This window comes from Myotis myotis, unplaced genomic scaffold (assembly GCF_014108235.1).
Source record: "Myotis myotis isolate mMyoMyo1 unplaced genomic scaffold, mMyoMyo1.p scaffold_m19_p_17, whole genome shotgun sequence".
Lineage (NCBI taxonomy): Eukaryota > Metazoa > Chordata > Mammalia > Chiroptera > Vespertilionidae > Myotis > Myotis myotis.
The window spans coordinates 4,411,404-4,438,529 of NW_023416321.1; the positions used below are offsets into that span (position 1 = coordinate 4,411,404).

A 27,126-nucleotide genomic window follows, 5' to 3' on the forward strand; every position below is an offset into this window, starting at 1 on the left:
TGATAGACAAAAAGCCTGAGGTATTTCTACACTCATTTTTTTTTAATATATTTTTATTGATTAAGATATTACATATGTGTCCTTGTCCCCACGTTACCCTCTACCCCCCCCCCCCCCCCCCCCACCCCCCCCCCCCCCCCCCGTTGTCCGTGTCCATTGGTTAGGCCTATATGCCTGCATGTAAGTCCTTTGGTTGATCTTTCCCCCTTACCCCCACCCTCCCCTACCCTCCCTCCAAAGCCCGACAGTCCAATCAATGCCTCTCCGTCTCTGGATCAGTCCTTGTTCATCAGTTTATGTTGTTCATTATATTCCACAAATGAGTGAGATCATGTGGTATTTATCCGCTCTCCAGTTCCATCCATGCTGTGGCAAATGGTAAGAGTTCCTTTTTCTTCTTCCTCTTCTTAAAGAATACCTTTCAGCATTTCATATAATGCTGGTTTGGTGGTGATGAACTCCTTTAGCTTTTTCTTATCCGTGAAGCTCTTTATCTGACCTTCTATTCTGAATGATAGCTTTGCTGGATAAAGTAATCTTGGTTGCAGGTTCATGCTATTCATCACTTTGAATATTTCTTGCCATTCCCTTCTGGCCTGCATGGTTTCTGTTGAGAAATCAGCTGACAGTCGTATGGGTACTCCCTTGTAGGTAACTGACTGTCTTTCTCTTGCTGCTTTTAAGATTCTCTCTTTGTCTTTTGCTCTTGGCATTTTAATTATGATGTGTCTTGGTGTGGTCCTCTTTGGATTCCTTTTGTTTGGGGTTCTCTGCGCTTCCTGGACTTGGAAGTCTATTTCTTTCACCAGGTGGGGGAAGTTTTCTGTCATTATTTCTTCAAATAGGTTTTCAATATCTTGCCCTCTCTCTTCTTCTGGTACCCCTATAATTCTGATGTTGGTACGCTTGAAGTTGTCCCAGAGGCTCCTTACACTATCTTCATATTTTTGGAATCTCTTTTCTTTTTTCTTTTTCAGTTGGGTATTTTTTGTTTCTTTGTATTTCAAATCTTTGACTTGATTTTTGGGATCCTCTTGTCTGCTGTTGGATCTCCGTAGATTATTCTTTATTTCAGTCAGTGTATGCTTAATTTCTAGTTGGTCCTTTTTCATGTCCTCCATGGTCTCACTATACTTATTGAGGGACTCATTAAATTTATCGGCGGTTTCCATAAAATTCTTGAAAAACCTTATAAACGTGGCCTTGAACTCTATATCCAGTTGTTTGCTTTCCTCCATTTCTGCCATTTGTGACCTGTTTCTTTGTCTCCGCATTTTGGCTGCTTCCCTGTGTTGATAGAGTGGCTTTGTGTGCTAGGTGTCCTGTAGGGCCCAGTGGCTCAGCCTCCCCAGTTACCTGAGGTGGACACTCTTGGTGCACCCCCTCGTGGGCTTTGTGCACAGTCTTGTTGTAGCTATGCCTTGGTTGTTGTAGGATCACTGGGAGGAATTGACCTCCAGGGCAATTGGCAGCGAGAATCAGCTGTGTCTGCAGTGGGAGAACTTCTGTGCTGGAGACACCCTTCTGGGGCAAGACTTGCTTCAGTGGGGCTTTGGTGCTCACTGAGACTGCACCCTGAGTGTGTCCCTTATGGATCTGAGGAGTTGTGATCTGGGTGGTTCCCCTCTGACCACTGGGTACAGTGGCTCTTGGATCTAAGGAGGTGCTAATTTAGCCTCTGCCTGAGGTTACACAGCAGGAACTACGAAGAGAACTGCAGATTCCCCTTCCTTTTTTTTGGAGTTTGGAAGTGCCCTGATGATGCTCAGCTATGTAGCAATGCAAGCCGCTGTGGGGCCTTGGGCCTTCTCTTGGAAGCTCTGGGTCTATCTGGCTCGGCTGCGGTTAGGTAATTACAGGTTGCAAATGGCCGGGGCATTCATATGCAAAAGCCTCTGCCGCAGCCTGGGCTGGGCGGGGTCTCAAGAAATCAAAGGGCGGAGAAAGCAGCTATGGTGGAGCCTTAGCCCTGCCCTAAGGAGTCGCGAGTCCCAGTGTCCCGGCAATGGCTGCAAGCCCCTCTGAGGGAAAGCTGCTCTCAAGCTCGCCCGCTGCCAGACAGTCCAGTATCTCCCCGTATGAGTCCTGGGTCCCCAGAGACTTCCCGGAACCGGATTTCAGAGCCGTGGGGAGCTTGTGTCTCCCTCCGGATTCAAAAAGACAGCCGTGTCCTCAGGTGCCAGACCCTTTCAGCGCGCGAGCCCCCGTACCTCTGCACTCCACCTCCGCAGCTCCTCCCGCTCGCAGTGTGCTTTTCTTTCCTTCTAGTTGTAGAATTTACACTCAGCCAGCCCTCCTGTAGTTCTGGATGGTGTCCACCTTGTGTTTTTGATGCATTTATCGATTGTTGTGGGAAGCAGCAATTTCCCGGTGTTTATCTATGCTGCCATCTTAGTTTCTCCAGGAGCTCTCTCTACACTCATTTTCAAAAAAATTCTTTATTGTTGCAAGTATTACATATGTCTCCATTTGCCCCCATTGACCTCTCCTAAGGAGCTTATATTCTCAGTGGGTGACGAATATACATGGATCTTTTCTTTAAAAGGCCCCGGATTTTATACATTAAAGGGCCGCGTGCTAGACGGAAGGTCTGTGTAGATGGGGTTCGCTGGGAGTCAGGGTAGAGCTCGCTGTCTAACCTTCCCCAACATGGTTTGACCCGGTCCCCTGTGCTTGGCTGAACACTCCTGGTTAATTTCTGCCCCTGGGCCTTTGCTTGAACGGTCTCTCAATCAAGAAAGCCCTCTCCTTTCCTCTCTGCCTTCCAGACCCCTCTACTCCTCCAGCCCTCAACGCTCTCCACTCTCAGACTTCTGCATCGAATCCAAGTGGCCCTGGTTTCCAATTGTGTAGTCACCCATCTGGTCCGACAAAGGCTCAAACACGGGGAAGCCACTTGCAGAGAAGAGAATGAATAAGTACTTTAGAAGGGAGACCATCTTGGAGCGAGCTCCTCCCCAGACCCCCCTCCAGCCCTATCACCCCAGGCTCAGCAGCCTCCCGGGGCAGCAGCTGCACTTACTTCATCGGTCACTTCTGCGTTTAGGGGTTTTTGTGAGATCACGTGCCAGAAGTCTTGTCTTTTAATGTGCCCTGCAAAAAGTAAGTCTCAAAAAAACCTAGGTCACCGCTCATTTGTTTGACAAATATTTACTGTCTCTTCTACTCACCAGAGGGAGCACACACATTTGTTACAATTCCCTTTAGGTTGGAAAACCTAATGTGCGTCCCTGTTAGAACAGCGTCGGGCAGGGTTGGGAGCTACTCACACAGCTACCTGGTTTGTGTGACGTATTGACATTATTGCTTTCCTGGTTTCTCCGAGCCAAGGGCTGTGTGTTTCTCTTAGGCGCCACCCCCTGCAGCCGGAGTCCCAGCTTGGGGTTCCTGAGCTGGAGGGACCGCCTGGTATTGTGTTCATCATTTGCTAATGTTCCCAAGAACAAAGAGGCAAAGGCAGATTCAGTCCAGCGTCTTCGCTCTGGGCCGGAGTGGGAGGGCCAGCCTCTTGGGGCGGTGGCTGGCGGCTCGTGTTGATCGGGAGCTCTGGTTGGCACTTACATGCGTGTGTCTTTGATGATCAAAAATGGGGAAAACAATTCATTCTTTTATTTATTGATTGGTTTTGAGAGAGAGAGAGAGGGAGGGAGAGGGAGAGGAAAGGGGGAGAGAGAGAAACGCTGATCTGTTGTTCCACTTATTTATTCATTCATTGGTTGATTCTTGTGTGCGCCCTGACTGGGGATCGAACCCACAACCTCAACATAGGGGGACGACGCTCTAACCAACTGGGCTACCTGACCAGGGCCAAGAATTAATTCTCACTTAACATAGTTTATTTGAAAACATGCAAACGATTTTTTTGGAGAAATATTATCATTATTAGAGAAATAATAATAGGTGACTTATAGTGAGCAGAGAGATGATTACTTATTAGATAACTGATGCTTGTTAAAATGAATACAAAGCAGATTTTAGTATTAACAAGTCATAGTGCTTCCCCACGGCTATAGAAGGTTCTGGAAGAACGAGGCACAGTCCTCTCAACCCCAGCAGGCACCTCGGGAGGCAACATTCCGAAGTCCACCTGTCAGGTGTCCCCGTGACGGCAGCTGGGTCGGTGTCCAGGCCCTGTATTTTGTATTTTTCTGGGGCTGACAGGACGAGGAGGACCTGTGGTTCCCGGGCTGTATCTGGGGAGCATTTGAGACGCTCTGGTAGGTGATGGGGGCCTACACATCTGTGGGCATCTCAGGGCTCAGATGTTCTGTCTGAACCAAAGCCCCGCCAACCATCTGTCTATGAAACTGGGAGGCAAGCGACATGACAGGCAGGCCCTGCGGCTCCTGGGGGCGGGGGTAGGGGGTGGGGGAGGCAGGGCCCTTCCTTAGGGCTTTGGTTCCTGTGATATGGAGACTGCGTACCTCATTCTGCAGCTGGCCTGTGGAAGAGCTAATGAGGTGAAGCAAATGCTGGGGAAGTGATTGATTAAAACAAATCGTGGAAATTTTTAAGGGACCCTGGCTTTCTAAAGAGCCGGGGGTTTGAAACATCCAAGTGGCTCTGGATATAAGCACAGCATCTCTTTTATTTTTATTTTTTACTTTTTTTTGTTAATCCTCATCCTAGGATATTTTCCCATTGATTTTTAGGGAGAGTGGAAGAGAGAGGGAAAGACAGAGAGATATCAATATGAGAGAAACACATTGATTGGTTGCCTCCTGCACAAGACCTAACCAGGGCCTAGGCCAGGCATGAGCCTACAACCAAGGTACATGCCCCTGACCGGAATTGAATCTGGGACCTTTGGTCTGCAGGCCGATGCTCTATTCACTGAGCCAAACTGGCGAGGGTGGACATTTCTTTTATTAACTGAGAGTCTTGGGCTGAGAGTCAGGAGTTCCAATACTGACTTGAGGTCTTTTTACTTCAGCCCAATGAGCCTTGTTTTCTATATTCACCTTCTTTTACACCTCATTAGCATACTTAAAAATTATGAAAGGGACATAATATTATAGAAAGGGGAAAACCTCTACACTCTCATCATCCCATGTCTCAACTGCTTTAACTTCTAGAATTCCCTTTCAGTCTTCTGTAACATACATTTTTTACCATTGTAATAACAAACAATATTTTGTTTATTGCTTTTTCCACAAAATAAAGTATCATTAATACTGGTATTTCCTATGCTGTGAGGGTATTTATCATTTTGATGCCCTGCGTGAAGCCCGCTGCATTTATGTTCTGTAATTTGTTGAATTATCCTTTTGTGCAGGGTTAGAGTGATCAATATCTTTCCCCCCATCTTTTAAGTCGTTGTATTAGGCATGTCCCTGGGAAATCACCCTGCCGGGCCAGCCCCATCAGGAAGCTCAGAGGGCACCGTGAGATTTGGAGACTCCATCATCCCCTTAAATTAGGTAAATGATTGTTTGCGTGTGAGGCTTTCTGTATTATCCTCTCTTGCAGGTCCCCCATTGAGGCTTCCTGGCAACGTGGAAAGACTATGAACACTTGCCAATTACGACAACGTTAGGTGAAAGGTCAGTGTGAACCTGTGCAAAGTCTCAATGACAAATTATTTTACAGGAGTTGTAGATTCATCATGAGAATCACTGTGGTATTCCTGCTTCTTGTTTTCAAGATGTTGCCTGGCTAGCGTGGCTCAGTGGTTGAGTGTTGACCTATGAACCAGTCTGATTTTCGGTCAAGGGCACATGCCCAGGTTGCAGGCTCGATCCCCAGTGTGGGGCGTGCAGAAGGCAGCCAATCAGTGATTCTCTCTCATCATTGATGTTTCTATCTCTCTCTCTCTCTCCCCCTTCCTCTCTGAAATCAATAAAAATATACATATTAAAAAAAAAAGATGTGTTAAGACGTGGAATGGGAACCTTGGTTGTCTGTTAGTGGGTGTGCCTAGAAAGCACTTAAAAGATTTATGCAAGCGTTGGTGCTCTGACCCATTCCCGATAGCCTTGCTTACAGCAATCATTTTCATGGTTGAGATGGAAAACTATGCCGTTTGTCCGACAGTTTGGGATGATTAGGGACTCACTAAATGTGTGACATGTGGGAGCAGTGGGGCCAATGGGAGGTGTGGGTTCCAGCCCCACTCCGGCACCAGCCGAGCTCTGCATCACCCGTGAAGTGAGATCCTTGGACCGGAAGGGTTTGGAGGTTGTTCCCAGCACTACATTTTATGATGTAAGCCACAGTGACCTTCAGCTCTCTATTGCGTTGTTAAGGTTGCCGAACAAAATACCACAGACTGAGTGGCTTCAGCAACAGAAATTTACCAGCTCACAGTCCCGGAGGCTGGAAGCCCGAATTCCAGGTGCCGGCAGGGTGGGTTCCTCCTGAGGCTGTGATCTGTCCAGGCCCCGCTCCTTGGCTTGGAGGCGGCTGTCTTCTCCCTGTGTCCCTTCTCATCACTTTCCCTCTATGCGTGTCTCTGTCCACCTCTCCCCTTTTTTCAAGGACACCGGTCCTGCTGGATTAGGGACCACCCTAATGACCTCACTGTAACTTTTTCATCTCTGTAAAGACCCCTCTCCAAGCAGGTCACACTGCGGTACTGGGGGTTAGGACACTCTAGCATGTGAATTTTGTGGGGGACACAGTTCAACCTATGGAAGTATTAGGGGCAGAAATAGAATAGGGGACTAGCTATAATTATAAGAAATATGAATCATGAGCCCAGAACCGTGGCTGTTCTGTTCTGATTAGAGAAAGCACATTCTAAGCTGGCTGAGAGCTGTGCGCCCCAGGACACAGGCGTTAACCTCGGGACGCGGTCAGTCCATCCTCCTTTCTCCTTTTCTGAGAACTGCCTATCATCATGGAAAGATTAGCAACCTTGTTGCTGAAACAGTCTGGTCCTGGAGGCGCCCACCCCAAGCCTACATTGCCTGTAACCCGTAATCATTATACCTGGCATACTTCTCCAGGCCTGTAATTCTTACTTTCCCATGTAATCTGTGTCCTTCTACCCAATGTAAGCAGCTGGATTATGGGGAGGGGCGAAGATTTCTGTGGGTGACCTGCCGCTCTCCCGTACTGCCGGCAGGATTGGAATAAATGCTCATATAGGATTCAACCTCGTCTCTGCTTAGTTGGCTCAAGTAGTGACAGGCAGCACGGACCCATGGTTGTCGGGTTTCATGAGCTGAATTGCCTGTTAGGTTGAGATAGTTCCCGTTAGCACAGAGAGATGTTTTCCTCTCTCCCTCTTGCCTTCTCTCTCTCTCTCTCTCTCTCTCTCTCTCTCTCTCTCTCTCTCTCTCTCTCTCCCCTCTAAGGAAGAATCCTTCCCTGTCTATTCCAGCTCCAATCATTCCTTGCCTTGTGGCCCCATCACTTCCATGTCTGCCTCTGTCTTCACATGGCCTCCTGTGCTGTGTCCTGCCTTCTCCCCTTCTGTTTTTTACAAGGTCCATGTGCCATAGGACTTAGGTACTGCCAGCCCAGGGAGGGACGCAGTGGTTAATCCAGGATGATCTCATCTCGAGATCTTTAATTACACCGTAAAGACCCTTTCCCCAAGTAAGGACACATCCATAGGTGTCAGGGGTTGGGATCTTTTATGGGGCCACCATTCAATCCACTACACAGGACTTCTCAGATGACCTCATTACAGCAGCCACATTCCCAGTCCTGGTCTTGTCACCCAGCTCAGTCTGAGGGGGGTCTGGAGAGCCTTGAGGTCTACTCCTCTTTTTGACCATAGACAGTTGAGGGACCACCTCCCTGCCTTCTCTTCTGTGCTTGAGGGGGCTTCCCTCCCCACCATCCTGCCCTCTGCGGGATCCCGGTGAGAGGAAGCCTGCCTCCTTCCGTGTTCCCTGGGGCCTCTTAGGATCGTTGAAGGCCCCTAAAGAACCCCTGCTTTTTGGAGATCTGAGTGCACCCCAGAGTGCACCAAGCATGTTAAAACACTCTCTCGTGCCACATCCAGTCCTTCCCTCCTCCCATAAAAATAATCAGATTTTAATAACTTCGTTTTTGAAATGATTTGGCTCTAAGCTTGTTTAATTTACGATTGGCTGGGTTTCCTGGCCATTATTATGCATAGTAAGGAGTTCTCTGGAAGTGAGAAAAGCTAAGCCTCAGATTGTTTTCCGAAAATAATTAAATTTTTATGAATACCAAAGTCAACAATTAACAAGGTTTAATAGGCATTGAGTTAAACATTTATTAATTTAAATTGCTACAGCTTTTTTTTTTTTAGTCCAAGATACAATATTTTTTATTGTTTTAATCAATTTCGTAGGCCCCCTGGAAAACCGGAAACCTCAGGTACTGGCCGGCTGGTTTCTGATTCCTGAGGGGGCCCTGCTTTCTTCATGCCTAGTCGCCCCTTCCCACTAGGAATTGGGATTCCTCCTTCCCAAATCCTAGGCTCCCCCAGCAGGTGTCTGCTGTGTCCCTCCCGGGGCCGGCAGTACCAAAATCTGCAGACTGGGTAGCCTATACACAACAGAACTTTCTCACGGCAGCCACAGCTGACCAGCACAGCCGGTCTGGCTCTCTCCCAGGTCTGACGGTCACCACGCCATCATCCGGACGCAGCATATGAATGTGGTGCCATCATCATTGTGAGTGACTGGGCCAAAGAGGCCTGCTCCTATTGGACCCTCCGGTCATGGCCACTGTGATCGGGGGCCATACTTCTGCTCACGTTACCCACTGGCAGGGTCGTCAGAGAAAACACAGGATGTCACACCCAATCCGAATTTCTCATGAACAGCAAATATGACGTTTTTTAGCACAGTGTGTTCCAAATACTGCACAGCACATACTGACACGAAAACATTGTTGTTGATCTGAAATGCAAATTTAACCAAGCATCCTGTTTTAATTTTTGGCTAAAGCTAGCAGCGGTGCCTTTGGTCTTTTTATAGAAGGCTCAGAGAGCAATGCTTCTGACCTGGAGCCCTGGTTCTCAGAGTGACCCTAGTTCGGAACAGAAAGTCTTGGGCAGCACCCACACTTCCAGAACCGGAACCTCTCAGGGTGCTAGCTTTCTGTGTGTTTGTTCTTTTTTTAATGTCTTTTTATTGATTTCAGAGAGGAAGGGAGAGGGAGAGAGAGAGAAAAAAACATCAATGATGAGAGAGAATCATTGATCAGCTCCGTCCTGCAAGTCCCCTACTGGGGATCGAGCCCACAACTGGGGCCTGTGCCCTGACTGGGAATCTAACTGTGACCTCCTGGTCCATAGGTAGATGCTCAACCCCTGAGCCACGCCGGTGGGGCTAGCTCTCTGCATTTTGACATCGCTCCTGGTGACTCTGCTGGGAGCTGTGGTTTGAGGGCCAGGGACCTAGAGAATGATGCTGGTGGTGGAAGGTTCCAGCCTACCCTTCCCCCCCGCCCCCCTCCCCCACCTTCACCGGCACCCCCCACCCCCACCCCCACTCTCAGACCCTCCCCAACACGTTTGATCTGCTCCCTCAGGGCATGGGACTCGGCTGTGACGTACATGATGTCAGGAACGTTCCAGAGTCTGTTTCCTTGGGATTCTGTGGCTTCCGATAAGACTGCAGTGGCTTGTACTGCGGAATGCTCCTGGCGCTTGGCCTCAGGCTCTGCTCCACCCGCCCGATCGGTTCCCGAGCCCGCAGGAGGCGGTGAACCAGAGAATTTATTCTTCCGGCGGGACCTGCCAGTCACGGCCGCGGGGCGGGGCCTGCGGCGGGGACACGTGTGCGGGAGGGAAGCAGGAAGTGACTTCGGCGGTGGAGCCGGCGAACCGCAGCGGGGCTGATGGCAGTGGAGTGGGGGCGTGAGAGGGCAGCCTAGTGAGTCGGCTTTTCTCTCCTTCGGCGCCGGCGGGCGGGGGCCGGGGCCGTCGGGCCGGCGCGTGGGACTTGGCAGGGCCCCGCGGAGTTGGGAAGGGAGTGCCCTGGGGACAGCAGGGGGCTGGAGGGAAGCCGGCGGCGTCGGCAGGTGGCAGAGGAGGGAGAACGGGGCCGGCTGGAGGGTGTGGACCTGCCTCCCTCACCCAGCTTCAGGCGGGGACCCTGCAGCCAGTGGGGTCCCTGCGGTCCTGGGAGCCCAGGTGGCTGTGATTCCGGCTGCTCTGGGCCCCCTTCACCGGCCCTGGGGGTCAGCGCGCCTCCTGAACTTGACCTGGACTCTGGTTAAGGTGCAGCCGGCCTGGGATTGTGCATTTCCAACCCATCCCCCGGGGTCAGCGGCTCTGCCGACCAAACCAGCCAGTCACAGCAGCCCAAGCCCCAGCCACTTCTGTGGACCCCCCTGCGGGGTCCGGCGCTGTGTGCACTCCCCCTGAGTGCCTTTCCACCTCTGCAGCGTGGCCAGCATCTTGCAGCCGACTCTCCACTCTGACTCTCGGAAGCAGGGCAACAACTAGGAGGAAAAGAAAGAAATCCCGATCAGCCCACCCTAACCCTGACTGTCGGAGAGTGCACACCCCGGGGTGGTGTGGGCACATTTAAAGTTGGGGTGAGCAGGGAATACCCCCTTGCAGTCTAATCCAGGGTCATGACTTAGCATCCAGCTCCCAGGAAGACTGAGCCCCATTGTGGAAGCTGCTGTTGAGGTGCCGGGCGCCGACACGCCCTGTCCCCACGGTGTTACTGGTCTACCTGCTGGAGACAGTCTTTGTTCCCTCGGGACTCTCCGCGGGCCTGGCCAGGCCTCCCAGGGCAGGGGAACCACTTCCTGAACTCTGGGTCTTGAAGTTGTTCCTGTTTCTTTTTCTTTGTTTGGTGCAGTCGCTATCCTGAGTTCCATGTAGGCTGCGGGGACACAGTCTGAATCTATAGGTGCCGACTGACTTGGAGGTTTCCTGGCCCCGGTTTCCTCACCTGGGCTCACTGGGCTCACCTGGACCCACAGCCTTCCTGGGGTTGAGTCCTGGTTATGCTGCTGAGCCCCGTGCCCACGGGCCCCTTACACCCTCCGTCAGAGTTTCCTGCCAGGGTCAGCAGAGAGAGGCAGCGTCTTTGGCCCAGGGTTGCCGGGCCTGGCAGCTGAGCCCCGTGGGGCCGAGCCCAGCCCTGTGGGAGCTGGAAGACCAGGGAGGAGCTGAATGGGCCCTTTGAGAGGCGGCCCTGGGCCCCGATGTTTGTGTGCAGAACACAGGGCTTTTCAGCACGTGGGTTCCTCCGCCCCGTAACTTTCCGCAGGGAGAGGCCGGTTCCCTGCCTGTCATCGCAGAGCGGGGACTGACGACACGCTCAAGTCCAGAGGAGGCTCCCTGAGCAAACGCAAGTGCGGATGGTCCTTCCCTTCTGTCCCTCGGTGGGCAGGGGTGTAACTGCAGCTTCGGCAGTTGGCTGGGGGCCATGTCACTGATGGCTCCCTTTCCTGGTCCTCACTGAGGGTCCTGTTTAGATAAGCTTGTCCGCGGTGCCATAAGTAATTCAGCAGCATTTTCCGGGTGCCAGAGAGCCTTACTAGTATGAACGGGATGCCAAATGTGGAAAAGCATCGTTCCGATTCTTAGGCAGCTAATGATGTGAAAGATGAAGGAGGCACCAAAGATGTGTGCAGGGATGGGAGTGGAGGATCGGCAGGCGTGGAATCGAAATTGGCAGTAGGTGGGCAACAGAAGGTACTGGATGTGATGGTAGAGGTTGGGAAAGAAGGGATTCTGGGAAGGAACCACGTGAAGAGAGACTTAGGGCAGGACCACAGAGGCTTGTCCCAGGTGCCATCAATAATTCAGTTGAGCTGGGGCCCACGCAGGGCACCCCGGTGATGGAAACACAGGCTTGAATTGTCCGTGGGCTTGTTGCAGGTCAGTCGGGGGAGTGTGCCCTTGGTAGGCCACGGGAGCTGTGGAAGGTTGGGTCAGGGCTTAGTGGATGACTTTCTAGAAGGAACCTGAGCTAGTCACCTGTATTTGGAGAAGAGAGAACCGATGATTCTAATCAAGGCACACTCAGACCCGCCTCACCATGGGCCTACAGACCCCACGCCTGGGGCCCAGACTTCCCGGGAGCTGGATGGTAACACATGCACCTTGATTAGATTGCAAGGGCAGGAGGAATAGGAGAATGGGCGGGCAGGCTGCACTCAGACCCTCCCTTCCTCCAGCTCATAATCCATCTTCTCGGGAACTGTTTCCCAGTGTCATCACCTCTTTCCTGGTCTCCTCAGTGTCCCCACATCTCTGCTTCCAGAGTTAGGTGATTTCACAGAGGGATGCGTGGTGGACAGGTGCATACGCCAACCCAGACACGCCAGCTCAGGCGGAGGGGGTCAGAACTCAGAACACGTGCGAGTCACCAAAAGGGACCCCGAGCACTGTGGACACTGACCCTCTCGCTCCTCTGCACACAGCCGTATCCAGCATGCTCCGAGGCCACAGCGCTGTGTTCCAGGCCTTGCTGGGGACCCTCTTCACCTGGGGGCTGACGGCCGCCGGGGCGGCTCTCGTGTTCATATTCTCTAGTGGGCAGGTGAGTCGTCCTGTTTGGGTTCTGGAAGTTCATGGGACTCTCAGCAGGCTCTGGAGCACCTGCGCCCGCACAGCGGGGTGGCCACGCCTCCGGGGTGTGGGTGATGCCATTCTCTCCTCTCATTTGCCCTCTTTGTCCCTCCCAGGCCTGGAGAGCAGGTGTCCCTGATCACTTGCTTCTCCCCCCTGATTCCAGGGAGTGGGGAGCGAGAGGCCAGGGATTCAGCCTCCTGGAGCCCCTGCCCGGTTTCTGTCCTCCATCAGTTCCGCCCAGGCCTGGTGCAGGTGGCAGTGTGCGCTGAAGAACAGTAGGTGGGGGGTGGGGGAGGGGCGACTGCCCTGCCCTGTGGCCTTGAGTTCGCTGGGATGATTGGAGAGACGGTGGGGGGAGGAAGGGTATCTGTCCCTTCTCTCTCTCACTCCAAATACGGGGCTCCTCATTCCCTCTGCCACCCCCTTTGGGACAAATACACTCAGACCCGCCTCACTGTGAGCCTACAGACCCCACGCCTGTCCACCCACCCCCACCTGTTTTTACTCAGCCTTATGCACCTACCCACTCATGCACCCCTGTACCTTCACATCTGTCCCTCGCCTTCTATCCCTCCTACACTCCCACCCCTCCACACATACCCCTTTCACCGCACCCTCACCCAGAACCCACTCCCCCTCTCCCCCACTCCACATGCCCCTCCTCTCTCCTCCCCAGCCCATGCCCACCTCCTGGGCCTGAATTCCTTACTCTTCTTCAACCCTCTGCTCCCTCCGTCCCCTAGCCCAGAGCCATCCACGGATCACTTGGTGACTGGATCACTTGGTGACGGCAATCTTCGAAATTGTAGGCGTGCTAAAGCGTCAGTGATTTCAGATCTAGTTAAACACGCAGTGAGGCGGATCTGGAAACTAAACTGTGTCTGGGAAGTTGGCGAGCAAGTCATGGTGGTGTTAGAGACCAGTTCAGCAGGTATCGATGTCAGCGATAAGATCAGACCTCCCCCTGCATCTCCTCCCTCCCCAGCCAGCACACAGCCTGGCTCCCAGATTACTATCCACAGGTAGTGAAACATTCGAAAGCCAGTCCCGGAATGGGAGCCGCCAGGGGCCAGAGGACAGGGTAACAGCTTACCTGACCCCTCCCGATCCTGCCCCTGGGGCAGAACAGCCAGTTTCTTTTGCTTTGAGAAGCTGAGACCTGAGATGCTCTCACTGGGTCTAGCTGACCATCAGGATCCGAGTTAAAGGCCGCACTGCGATGAGTAGGACCTCGCAGCCCCGTGTGGCAAGTGGGGCTCTTCAGAAGTGGGGAGCCATCCCAGAGGGGCCCCTTCCCCTTTGGAGCTGGTCAGGAGGAGGAACTGCTGAGCCCTTTCCCGGTGCGGAGGCACACAGCCGTCCCCCGAGACCACCCACTCGTCCGCTGACTCACTGGGAGGACCCACAGGACTCAGCATGTGGCTGTCCCCGTGGCTAATGCTCCTGACAGCGAAAGGACACCCGGCAGGCTCAGCGAGGAAAGACAGGCAGACTCTGGAGACCTGCGAGCCCAGGCTCCTGCCGCCCTGCCCCTTCCCCAAGACCATTTCCATGAGTCTATCCAGGGAGGCCCATTAGAGACTCGGGTTCCTTTTAAAAACATATTTTTATTGATTGCAGAGAGGAAGGGAGAGGGAAACATCAATGACGTGAGAGAATCATTGATCAGCTGCCTCCTGCACACCCCCTACTGGGGACGGAGCCTGCAACCCAGGCATGTGTCCTGACCAGGAATCTGAACTGTGACCTCCTGGTTCATAGGTCGATGCTTAACCACTGAGCCACGCCAGCCGGGCAGACTCAGGTTCTTATTGGGCACTGGCCACCACTATTCTCAGAATCTCAGAGTTGCAGGAGGAAGCGGGTGTCCTGCAGAAGTCGCTGGGTCTGGAAAGCAGACACAGTGACCCACCCTTAGGGTTAGGAGGTGGAGGGTGCAGGCTCGGGTGGGCTCTGCTAACCCTTCTGCACAGGAGGTGTGCGTGAGAGTGGGAGGGGCACGGCCTGGGGAGACAAAGGCCGCAATAGGTGTGAGTCCACAGGGTACACTCCGTCCTCCTGCGCAAACCCCCGTTTTCACTCAACTGACATGGGGGTGCGGTGAGGATCACTTGAGAGAGGAGACACTCAGACACCAGCCTCTGTTACCAACATCAGTGCAGCTACACTCAGCATTTGTTTTCCTGACTTAAAAAAAAAATGTTTTAATTCTAGGAAACTTGTCAAATATAGAAAAGCTTAAAGAAATACTTTAGAAAGTTTCTAATCCTACTTCGTAGAAAGGAAAAAGCATATTTGCTCAGATTTATTCAGTTGTATTGGAGTATGCTTAAGTAATATACGTGTCTATTTTCTTTAAGGAACAGGGATCAAATTGTATATAGTGTTTCATAACCAGCTTCTCTCATTTGACATCGTAAGCATCCCTCATATCCCTAAATGTTTCTTTGATTACTTTCATTATTCTGATTACTTAAATGGCCATGTAGTGTCCCGTCATAAAGATGTACTGCGATTCATTTACCCAGTCCTCAACTGCTGGACCATCGGGTTATGTCCTTTCTTCCTTGCTTTTAGAAAGAGTGTTATGATGAACACAAATCTTTGAGCACATGTGATTAGTTCCTTGAAATAAATATCTAAAAGTGGAATAACAGGTTTATTGACTTTAAAAAGGTGCAATGTTTCTCCTTTGAAGATCCAGATGAATGCTGCTAGGATGCGTTTCCCTGGCTTCTTTGTCGTGTCTGTTTCCCTAACTTCTTCATTAGATCTGTCTGGCTTGATCACATGAGTTGGTTAGATTAACTTGGTTCATGTCATGGAGCTGCCTACAGTGAAGAATGTCGTTTGTATGCTCACCGGGGTCAAAGCCTTCCATCCACCCCATAGTCACCCAGAGCGGGGACGAGGCTGCTCGTGGCTGGAGATGACCGACCGGACAGCTCTTGTTACCCAGTCCTAATGGGAACCTCACGGGTCAGATGAATAACACCTCAACGTGCCTGTAACATGTTCACATGGCTGTAGATTATATCCCTAATTTAGGCCACTCTTTTTCTTTTTTTGTTAATCCTCACCTGAGAATATTTTTTCATTGATTTTTAGAGAGAGTGGAAGGTGAGGGAGAGACAGAGAGAGAGAAACTTTGATGTGAGAGACACATTGATTGGTCAGGGCTGGGGATCAAACTGCAACCGAAGTATGTGCCCTTGATTGGAATTGAACCTAGGAACCTTCAGTCTGCGGGCCGATGCTCTATCCATGGAGCCAAACCAGCTAGGGCAAGGTTCCCGTTTAATCACGACCTACACCCCAACCTCCAGTGAAAGGCCATCCCTCTCCTGGCCTCCAACAGCAGAGTTGTTTTCTGTTTTGCTACATTATGTAACCGGAGTGGTCATATACTGTATTTTTTCAGTGTATAAGATGCTATTTTTTTCTAAAATCATTAGACTGAAAATCTAGGGGCGTCTTATACACGGAAGTCAGCCGAGGAGGGAGCTGTGTGGGTGCGTAGCTGCCCATACCTTGTCAAACAGGCTTCCTCCAATCATGAGCCTTATTGTTACCGACGTCAGCTGATGCCATAATTGGAGGTGGAGATGGAAAGTGTGCAGATGCAACAGGGACCGGAGCATTCTGAGCCCATAAAGATGTCAAAAAATAAAAAGATAAACACTGGTAAGCGATTGTCTTACTCTGCAAAATTCAAACTGAATGTACTCAGCTGTGCAAGAGAGCGTGGAAATAGAGCTGCAGAGGGACCATTTGGACCTCCTCCCACTGAGCGTATGATCAGACAGTGGAGAAAACAGGAAGAACAACTTTTTTTTTCCAGCAAAGTCTCTTTATTGTTTTCAAATTAATATGAATACATAAGGAAATATTACTTATACTAGTTACTCAGCCCTGGTGAAGTCTCTTTCCTTTTACAATTGAACTATTTCAAGGATCCAAACAGGAATTAGAGACCCTATCCTCTCTTTCCCACCCCAACCACCTGGCCTAGGGGAGGCAGAAAGGAGACTTGTTGAGTGGAACCCCAGACCCACAAACTGGTTGTAGAACAACTCCTTAAGATGCCAAAAAAGAAGAAGGCCTTAAGAGGAAAACCCGAAAAATGTTTAAAATATTGATTTCATAATTTTGGGTTGGAAAAGTGGGGGGTGTCTTATAATTGGAAAAATACGGTATGTAGTATGCACTCTTGGTGTCTGGCTGATTTCACCCCATTTATTTCCCAGTGTCCTGGCCGTCCCTGGCTGATTGTGCACTCCATCCATATATATTTTGTGTGTGTTCTCGTTGCCGTATGGTATTCTGTTGTGTGACTATACCCTAATGATGTACCCACTTGGGTAGTTTCTGGTTTCCGGCTCTCACACACAGTGCTGCCAGGAGCATTTCTGTCCACGTGCTTGGTGACCTCGAGTGTGTGTTCCTGTTAGGCGGTGGCTCAGGAGTGGCACCGCTGGTTCACAGGGTGTGCCTGTGGTCACCTCCAGCGGCTGTGCCAGTGTGCACCCCCACCGGCAGCCTGGGAGGGTTTTGTTTGGTCTGCATCCTCCTCGCCAGCACTTGCCCATTTCCATCTCGGAGGCCAGCAGCTCACTAAAGGCTCACAGTCATAATTCACAGAGAATGGAAGAGGCAGCACGTGGGCCAGTGCAGGTGGGCTGCCTGGAAGAAGACTCTGATTGGCTGTGGGGTGGATGGGAGGGTAAACATTTCCCCCAGCTGATTTTTGGCCCATTTTATAAAGGCTCGGATTCAGGCGGATTTGATCCAGGTGTGGGCCGGTCTTCATTCACCTGGCTCTCTCAGGGGTTATGGTTCCCCGTCGTCCCAGGAATTATCCCTCAGAAACTGAAACGTCCTGTTTTCATTTGCAGAGGCGGATCCTAGATGGAAGTCTTGGCTTCGCTGCAGGGGTAAGTGGCATGTTATAGGAGGAAGGTAAATTGAGGCTCGTTTACTCTGACATTTCTCTGCTGACGGGTTTTTCCGGTCTCTCCCCACGTGACCAGGATGCATCTCTGATGTCCGGGTGCTAGGGGCTCCCTCTTATCACCAACCCGGTTTATTCCCGGTGTAGTTAAGGCCCCGCCTCTCTTTAGACAGCGAAAGGAGCTTGTTGGGCAGTTGGCGGAGAACTTGTAAAACAAGATAACATTTGGGAAGGGCCTAGCACAGGGCTTTGTGGGCACTAATTCAACTTCTCTTTCTCTCCTCCTCTTCCCTGTAAAAGACCTTTTGACATAGACATCTTCAAACATGTAGAAAAGTGGAGAGAGTTCTATGCACGCCAGGTACCCGCCAGCCAGCTTCAGTCATTACTGACATGAGGCTGACCTCATTTCGTCTGTCTTCCCCCAACTTTCTTGGGAGGTTGGAATAGTTAGTAACAGCGAATCCCAAATAAGTAATGGCACCTGTAAATTCAGCACACCCAGAATGCCTTGTATTTTTAAAAAATATATATTTTTATTGATTTCATGGAGGAAGGGAGAGGGAGAGAGAGATAGAAATGTCAGTGATGAGGGAATCATTGATTGGCTGCCTCCTGCACAGCCCCTTCTGGGGATCGAGCCCACAACCCGGGAATGTGCCCTGACTGGGAATCAAACCGTGACCTCCGGGTTCATAGGTCGACACACTCAACCACTGAGCCATGCCGGCCAGGCTGCCTTGTATTTTTGTAAGCACAGTCACCATGGCATTAGCCATAATTCCTGCTATAATCCGACACCCAGCCCACATCTCCAGTGAGACCCGGAGGCTGGATGAATTGGGATTCCGATTTCGGGTCTGAGCATGCCATGGCGGTACTGTGTATTTGGGCCGTGAGTCCCATCACAAGGCGTGTGACCGGGGTTTTCCCTTTGGTTGATTGGGATGTAGTCCTTCCTCCTGTTTTAATAGTCCTGTGACATGCAAACACTAGCCTGGGGGTGGGACCTCCCCCCACTCTGCCCTCTGCCCCCGCTTCAGAGGTCCTCTGAGTCAGCAGCTCTGTTGAGGGCACGTGGAGACACGCCCCGTGTGACACAGGTGCCCCCCGGAGTGTTAACAGAGTCAGACCGGGTCCTCAGCTCCCGGTTTTGTCCTCTTTCTCAGAGCTGCCCGGCCAGAGAGGCCCTGATTGACAGCTGGCACTTCTTTCTCAGGCCCCTTGCTCAGTCGCCCTCTCCCATTTCACAAAAGAAAGACACGTTCTGGCCTGATTTCCGTGTGTCTGGGTAGCACAGTCTCCACACAGAAGCACAGGGACCCCGAGTGTCGGTGAGGAGAAGGTGCGGGATGCTATCGCCGATCACTGCCCGCAGGTCCTGGCGCAGTTCCGCTGCCATCCTGCCCTTTGATGTGAGTCTAATCCAATTGTTAGCAGAGAGGCCCTTAAAGGCAATGTCCGTGATGGGCCACAATGAGATTTGGAGCTGTAACTTGGAAGGAGTGCAGAGAACAAAATGACATTATTATAACAAAATATCTACTTTCCCCATCTTCCGTTAAATAAAAGACAAGACAAAGAAAACTAGAAACAAATTGATGCCTCACTGTTTTCTTAGAGCAACGACTACTTAGTATTTATCCACGTGTAGAGGAACAGTTAAAAAAAACCCAAGAAAACGGTCTCATCCGTGAAAATGTGCATTTCCAAGCATATTTTATTTTAACGATGATAAATCATGTATTATATTGTTGTTATGAATCTGTTCTCAAATGGTTGTAATGGTAACTCAATCCAGGAAATTGTTACTTAAGCAGCTAGAGCCCTAAGGCTCACAGGAGATTTTAACAAATGGAATTGAAATATATATAACTATATTGAAGAGAGGTGTGATAAAGACCTCAATAATAGACTCTCTAGCCTAAAATCTGAATTGCTCGAGGGTAAAAGTCTATGGGGAAAGGTAATTAAATCCAAGCCAGAGGAGAAGGAATGAGGCAGATTTTCTGACTTTTGAAGAGGCCGCCTGTGCATTCGGTGTGTGTAGAGTAGAACCCACGGCCAGGAACGCGCGAGGAACATAAGCGCACAGCTTCGCTGGTAGGAATTTTTAGGGGGATCACAGTGGGAGTCAAGTCTCGGTGCTGTTTAGATACAGATGAATGGCTGGTCAGACAGTTTTGTATAAACACACCAATATTTATGCGCCAGAAATGATGTCCTTTGCAACTCCATTAACACAGATGAAAGCCTTTTAAATGTCAATTTCAAGTGAGTGATGGGGGTACCTAGTTTGTCAGCATCCTTGTAGGGGCCGCACAGACAGTCTCTGCTCTGTGCTGTCTTCATGCTTGTGCCCAGGCACCCAGGGGTCCTGCTCTGCTTCGCTCTTTTAGGCCAGAAGGCACTCTAAGGTTCTCGTGGCCAAAGACATAAAACAAGGAGACAAAGAGACTTAACCAGAGAGCATTTGTCTTCAGGACATGGAGGAACGAATTCGGGAGCAATAAAGCTCAAACACTTAAGATGTAACTTCCTTAAAACCATCGTCAGACCAGTGTATTACTGTGTTCACTTAACTGTGAGCATTTAAAAAGGTTCACTTTTTTTTTCTTCTCCAATCCTCACCTGAGGAGATGTTTAGAGAGAGAAAGGAGAGAGAGAGGAACATCGATGTGAAAGAGAAACAGCAGTTGTCTCCCGTGTGTGCCCTGATCGAGGATTGAACCCGCCACCTTTGGGTGTATGGGACGATGCTCCAAGTAAACGAGCCACCCGGCCAGGGCTAAAGCAGTTTTACTTCTGATTTTTAAAGTAGTTGGTAGGGGGGAAAAAAAAGATTCTGAAAGTTATTTCTGTGTTTAAAAAATCAGAATAAGAGTCATTTCTTTTTCTGAATTGACCTTGAATGTGAGCTAGTCGCACAGAGGAGCTCCTGGCAGGTCACCAGACGCACAGAGGAAGGGCGGAGGGCGATGTGGAGGCAGCTGGGTCGGACTCGGGAAGCCTCAGAGGCCCTGGTGACGGGCGTGGGCTCTCATAAATGCTTCCCGAGCTCGGAAAGGCGACGGGGCCCAGGTGGCGCGAGCTGTAGTGACCGCGTGTGCTCACCATGGAATCGTGTGTGTCATGGAGCTAATCTGTTGGGCAGAACGGTGGTTCTCCACCAGGGGCCATGTTGCTCCCCAGGGGACAGTTGGCATGTTGGTTGTCACAACTGGCGTCCAGTGGGCAGAGGCCAGGAATGCTGCTGAACACCCCATGATACACAGGATCTCCCCCCCCGCCCCCCAAAGAATCATCCAGCTCCAAGTGTCAGTTTGCCAAGCTGAGGAACCCTGGTCTAGAGAATTCCAATGTATCATCTCTAGTCACAGTGTGGAATGTCTAAAAATTCAGGTGTTTTCCAAGTTTAAAAAGAGGAGGAGGAGGAGGAGGGGGAGGAGGAAGCCCCCTTGCTTCCCAGAGGTCAGCAGTGCTAACCCCGAGCTCCTTGGAGAGTTTTTATGACTCACAGAGCATGGGGGCAGCTCACCATGCTGCAGTGCCCGGATCTGAAGGACGCTGCGTCCTCAGCACAGCTCTGAGACGCCTCGAGTAAATATCTCGGAAAAGCGAAAACCAGCCATCGGTCAGTTGCCTGGGGTCCCATGGCACCTTGCACAGGCGTGACATGTTTCTACGGTCAGTTGTGCATGCATTTATGTATGTGTCGTATGTGCATTGACATATTTATCTAATATGATGCTGCAGTGACATGCTTATACAATATTTACCTGTGCCCTGAAGCGAGGGTTTTGGTGAGAGAGATTCCTGGCATAAGCGTCCTGTGTGTTTTAAACGGGCTTAACCATATGCTTCACAGTTTGTTTGTTTTTTGCATCAGCAGGACCTTGGAAGCAGGAACAGTCCTCCTTAAATGACTGTCCTTAAAATCCATTTGCTTGTTTGTCTCTTGACTCCTTAAATCACCGTCCAAGTCTCTAGTAATCACTGTCTTTTTCTTCCCAGTGCCTGGGTCTGGCCTGATTTTTGCTTGAGGCCTGGAATTAGTGGGGAAGGATGCTACCATTAGAAAGAAGCAGGATGGTCATTATTCCCTATTAGAGTCCCCCAGCAATGCCACCTTAAAGCCGGAGGAGAGTTGAGATGACGATGATAACTGATATTGTTTATCGAGTCCTCGCTCTGTACAAGGTGCTCTGGCAAGCACTGTGATCGTCTCATTTAATGTTCAGAGCAGCTCTGTGAGGCGCATACCAGGTGCAGTTATGTACCCCCTTCCGCAAATGAGGAAACTGAGGCACAGTGACTATTAATAAATGGTTCAGGATTACATGCTGAGCAGAGCTGGGATTTCAACCCACAGTCTGACTGTAGAGCTCCCCCTATTTTAAAAACAAAATTTTTTAAAAATTGATTTCAGAGAGGAAGGGAGAGGGAGAGGGAGAGAAACATCAATGATGAGAGAGAATCACTGATTGGCTGCCTCCTGCACACCCCACGCTGGGGATCCAGTTCGCAACCCGGACATGTGCCCTGACCTGGAATCAAACCGTGACCTCCTAGTTTATCAGTTGACGCTCAGCCACTGAGCCACGCTGGCTGGACCTAATGGAGGTTTTGAATGTGAGGTCTTTTGGACACACTGACATGGGCTGGGCCACAGCCTGAGTACCAGGACGGTGGGGAAGGAGGGTGCTAAACTGGTTCTCTGTTTCTGAGCCAGGATTTTCCTCTTTGTAAGGCTGAGAGAGGCAAAGGGCCCCAAGATCACCTCCCAGGGCCTCCTGGATTCTACTCTGCACATTTCTTGTTCTGCACTGGGATGCAATGGCCTGGGAGGCGGTGCTTGTGTGTTTTAGGGCAAACCTGCCCTTTCAGTGGGCACTCAGTGTGGACGTGGGGCGGTGGACCAGGATTAGCTGGGTAGGACCTGGAGCTAACAGTCCCTGGGGCTGTCATGTGACAAGCTCAGTGCAACCGGGTGCGTGAAGGCCGTGTGGGGAGGGGCCTTCACTCAGTGGGACTGTCACAGCCTTGCTCCAGGCCTCTTGGCACAGTGGTGAAGGGGCACCTGCCTCTTCTGCCACCTTTGCTTCCTACATAATGATGCTGCAAGATGAGGAAACTGACACTGTAAACGCTCCGTAATCGAGGGTTGGAACCCTTAAGGTTTGTGTGTCTCGGCATTTTATTTGTAAAGGTCTCAAATGGCCAGTTTCCAATGGGAAATGTCTCAACTAAGATGAGTGTCCTCCAGCCACACCAGGCACGGGTAGGGGACACTGAGCACATCGTAGGAGACACGCCTGACTTGGCCCAGCGCTCCTGGCACCCAAACACTAGTGGTTCTTGTGAGCACAGGAGCGGCGTGGTGACACCTCTGTCCCCTGGCAACATGTGCCAGCAAGACCTTCCCTCCGTGCGCGTCCTGACTGCGGGCTCCGCGCTGGGTGGAAGGCAGTCTTGTTGCAAGATGGGGTGGCGAGGGAGAGAGGGAGGTAGGAGAAAGGGACGAAAACCATGCAGGAGACAGATGACTATTATTTTATTATTGTATTTTTCTCTTTCTAATTTCATGCTTCAGATTTCCAATGTCATTATAAACTGCGCAGGGGAAGGAAATGACACAGCTCACCCTCTGTCCCCATTGATGGAAAAACAGCATTTGTCTTGGCGGAAGAGCTTAAGTGTGCTCTCTTGTCTCTGCCGAGCATCCGGGTGATGTGGCCCTGAGGCCCTGGGACGGGCCTTCCCTGTGTGCTCCCCTCCTTCCCCTCGTTCACCCCCAGGCTGCCTTCACCCCCAGACTGGAAACCTGCCTCCCCTTCCTCCCCTCTGCCTCTCCTTCCAGGCCTGGCCTGCCGTGTAGATCGGGCCGGGGCATTCTCCTTGGCTATGTCTGCTCCTCTTCCCTGCCCCGTTTCCATGAAGGAGAGAGAGGTGGGAGTGTCTGTAGGTGAAGAGCAGGAGGTTACAAAGGGCCGAGAGATTAAGTAGTCAAAGACGCGAGAGCCCCGAATCACAGTAACCTCTCTCTGTAGGAACAGGGAGATGTTTAATAGATATGCTTTTAAGATGATTGGCACATTTTTCATTCATTCATTCATTCATTCAGCGGTTAATGAGAACCTGCTGTATGCCAGGCGCTGTGTGAGTGCCGAGGATTTGAGGAAGTGCTAGGAGCCCGTTCCAGTCCGATCTAGTCACGAGGTGGGCACCCTCCAGTGGTCCACATCTGGCCCCACCTGTTTTTTGCAAATACAGTCAGTTCTCCTTATCCGAAGTTCCATTTCCCACGATTTCAGTCAACCACAGCCCGAAAATATTACACGGAAAATTCCGGAAGGAAAGAATTCATAAGTTTTAAATTGCATGCCGTTCTGAGTAACATGATGAAATCTCGCATCGGCTCCATCCTGCACAGGACGTGAGTGCTCCCTTGGTCCCGCGTCTCCGTGCTGCAGGTGCTCCCTGCCTGTTGGTCACTGAGGGCCTGGGTGCTCGGATCCACTGTCGTGGGATCGCAGTGCTTGGGTGTGAGTCGCCCCTGTTTTACTCGGTCACGGCCCCAAAGCACAGGCGCAGTGATGCTGGCGCTCGGATATGCCAAAGAGAAGCCGGAAAGTGCTTCCTCTCGGTGAGGAGGGAGAGCTCTGGGCTTCATAAGGAAAGAACAGGATTGGGTGCTGAGGTTGCTGAGATCAACAGCGAGAACGAGTCTTCCATCCGGAAATTGTGAAGAACTTTGGGTGGGTTTTGCTGGCTCAGCTCAAACTGCAGACATTACCGCCACAGGGCATGGTAAGTGCTTAGCGGAGATGGAAAAGGCATTAAATTTGTGGGGCAAGACAGGAACAGAAAACGTGTTCGATTGATGGCCGCGTGCTGCACCAGAAAGCACAGAGCCTCTATGAAGACATCAGCGGGGGTTCCCCGCCCCCCGAACCGAGGGACCACATTCACATAACTTTTATTCCAACATATTGTTATAATTGTTCCGTTTTATTAGTAGTTATTATTGCTCATCTCCTACTATGCCTAATTTATAAGTTAAACTTCATTATAGGTTTGTATGTGTGGAAAAACCTAGCATGTATGGACCATTTGAGGCTCCAGGTGTCCGCTGGGGGTCTTGGATGTATCCCTGTGGATGGGGGGATGCCTGTAAAACTTTATTGGAACCCACCCTTGCCATTTGTTTCCATATTGTCTGTGGCTGCCTTTCCGTTACAGCAGCAGAGTTAAGTAGCTACAATAGGACTGTGTTGCCCACAAAGCCTACGTTACTTACTTTCTAGCCCTTTCCAGAAGTTTGCGAACCCCTGATCTGGTCTATGGCAGGGTTTTCTGAGGCCTGGTGGCAGCACGAACAGCCTGTGACCTCGAGGCCCCTGCTGGAGGTCTCGGAATCTCTCTGGAATGTCGGGGGTTCCCGAGGAGGTGATTTCCCGGGGGCCTGGCTTGGCGGTGGGTCCTCAGTCCTCCCACGGGGCGGCCCGGCCTTCACTTGTGACTTGGATGCCGCTGCTCCCCCTTTGCCGCGCGGGCCTGGCTTTGCAGGGAAGTGTGATGGGTTGTGTGGTCACCGTCACTCCATTCTCCTTGCCCCAGGAGGCACACTGTGTCGAGACAGGTGGCCCAGGTGCCATGTGAGATTGTGAAATGAGACTGGGTTTCTCAGCTCCAACCAGACCCGGGGTTGCCGCTGTCATTAGCACCCCTGGCCTAGCGCGGTGAGCTCGCCTGGCTGAGCATCCTTTGCAGTTTGGTTTAAGGGCACGCTCTGGCTTCGGGGAAGCCCCCTTCCTTCGGATGCAGTGGTTCAACACCCTGGCTGCACGTTGGGATCCCCTGGAAGGATTGAAAAGCCCAGCGCCCCAACACACCCTGGACTAAGTACGTCAGGATATCGGGGGCTGGGGTGAGGCTTGAGTAGTTTCTAGAGTTCCCAGGTCATTGCAGCACGAGAGTCCTTCTTCAAGTGAAGACTGTGGCTTAATACAGGGTGAGCTGGTGTTTGGGAAAAGCAGGGTCCGTGGGGCTCTGGGTCTGAGAACCCAAATGACCGCTATGTAGGGCTGGGGTCAGGGTTAGAGGAACACAACGTGGAGCATGGGCCTTGGGACTTGCACGGGGGAGTCCAAGGGGAGGCTGCTGCCTCTTCTCCAGCTACAGCCTGTCTGCTGCCAGCCCCCCTGGCCAGCCCCCCATGTACGTGGCTCCCACGGCTGGTTGGTTTTGATAGCAGCCTGGGGGCGAGGGGCAGTTTAGTTCTGTCAGATTTCATTTCCCAGTTGGTCAGGTGATCCCGGCCCGCTGCCTGCTGGGAACCCCGGGGTCCCCCTCTGGGCTCCCTGCGCCAGCAGAAGGGCGGGAGGCAGGGTCTCTACTGCTTGGAGCACTTGCGCTTGAGTTTAAATTCAGCACCGTCCTCCTTGGATCACACGCTGTGTCTGAAACGTCTCCGGGCTGGCGGGGCTTCTGGGAGTCCTCGCAGGTGTCCCTCTGCTGTCAGACGAGGTGGGGCTCACCGAATCCAGACAGACGGTGGGAGTGTAGCTTGTTCCCAACGACTTGGGGAAGCAAGACTTCACACTTTCTTTTTTTAAATATATTTTTATTGATTTTTTACAGAGAGGAAGGGAGAGGTATAAAGAGTTAGAAACATTGATGAGAGAGAAACATTGATCAGCTGCCTCCTGCACACCCCCTACTGGGGATGTGCCCGCAACCAAGGTACATGCCCTTGACCGGAATCAAACCTGGGACTCTTCAGTCCACAGGCCGACACTCTATCCACTGAGCCAAACCAGTGACAGCCACACTTTCTTTCCTTTTTCCTTTTTGGTAACCTCACTGAGTGTTTAGCTAGTAGTTAGAAACGTATCTAATCTAAATGCCTTCTGCTGCAATTTAAATACTAAGACGGTAGCTGATATGATTTCTCACAGGCATCTTAGTACAAATGACATTAAAAAGCATTTACTGAGCATCCGTTCTTTGGAAGGATATTCCGAACGCAAGGGATCAAAGTTAACATATGTTAGGTTTTGTCCTTTAGCCTTCGCGTGACAAGAGCTAACCTATACATGTTATTAACACAGGTGCTTTGTGGAAGGGCTGCCGTGGGCTTGCATATTCTTGCCTTTCAGCCGTGGCTTGCTCACACGGAGGGAGAAGAACCAGGGATCAAAGCTTTGTCCCCTAGCCGGCGTGGCCCAGTGGCTGAGTATCGACCTCTGAACTAGGCGGTCTCAGTTTGATTCCCAGTCAGGGCACATGCCGGGGTTGTGGGCTCCATCCCAGTGGGAGGCATGCAGGAGGCAGTCCATTGATGATTCTCTCTCATCATTGATGTTTCTATCTCTCTCTCTCTCCCTCTCCCTTCCTCTCTGAAATCAGTAAAAATATATTTTTAAAAAAAAGCTTTGTCAAGGACCTGTGCAGTTTTAGAAATGGCCCAAATGCGAGTTCTGTTTGCAGAATAGCCACGTTTTCTTCCTTGGAGAGCGCCTGCCCAGAATGTGGGAGCAGGGAGAGGATTGTCTTCAGGCCAATTCAGTGAGCACCTACTGTGTGCAGTAACTGAGACCAGGAGTTACTGTGGGGAGTATGCAAAGAAGAAAGGTATAGCCCCTCCCCACAGAGGGCTTGAGGTAGGGCATTCACCTGTAATCATGAGACCAGTCAGCAGGTGGTTGTA

At 51.2% G+C, this 27,126-nt stretch overlaps 1 protein-coding gene across 6 annotated transcripts in view; it reads left to right on the forward strand.

The window, feature by feature from the left end:
* Nucleotides 1-9,692: 9,692 nt before the first annotated feature.
* SLC39A11 (solute carrier family 39 member 11) overlaps nt 9,693-27,126 on the forward strand; it is a 175,620-nt gene continuing 158,186 nt past the window's right edge. For 3 of the 6 annotated variants that reach the window (XM_036340438.1, XM_036340441.1, XM_036340443.1), the window contains exons 1-3: nt 9,693-9,800; nt 12,313-12,431; nt 17,359-17,397. In XM_036340438.1, coding sequence (XP_036196331.1) covers nt 12,324-12,431; nt 17,359-17,397 — 147 coding nt within the window. In that variant the 5' untranslated portion in view covers nt 9,693-9,800; nt 12,313-12,323. Of the gene's footprint in view, nt 9,801-11,153; nt 11,239-12,312; nt 12,432-17,358; nt 17,398-27,126 lie in introns of all 6 variants that reach the window. The other 3 variants (XM_036340439.1, XM_036340440.1, XM_036340442.1) reach the window with 3 other exon arrangements.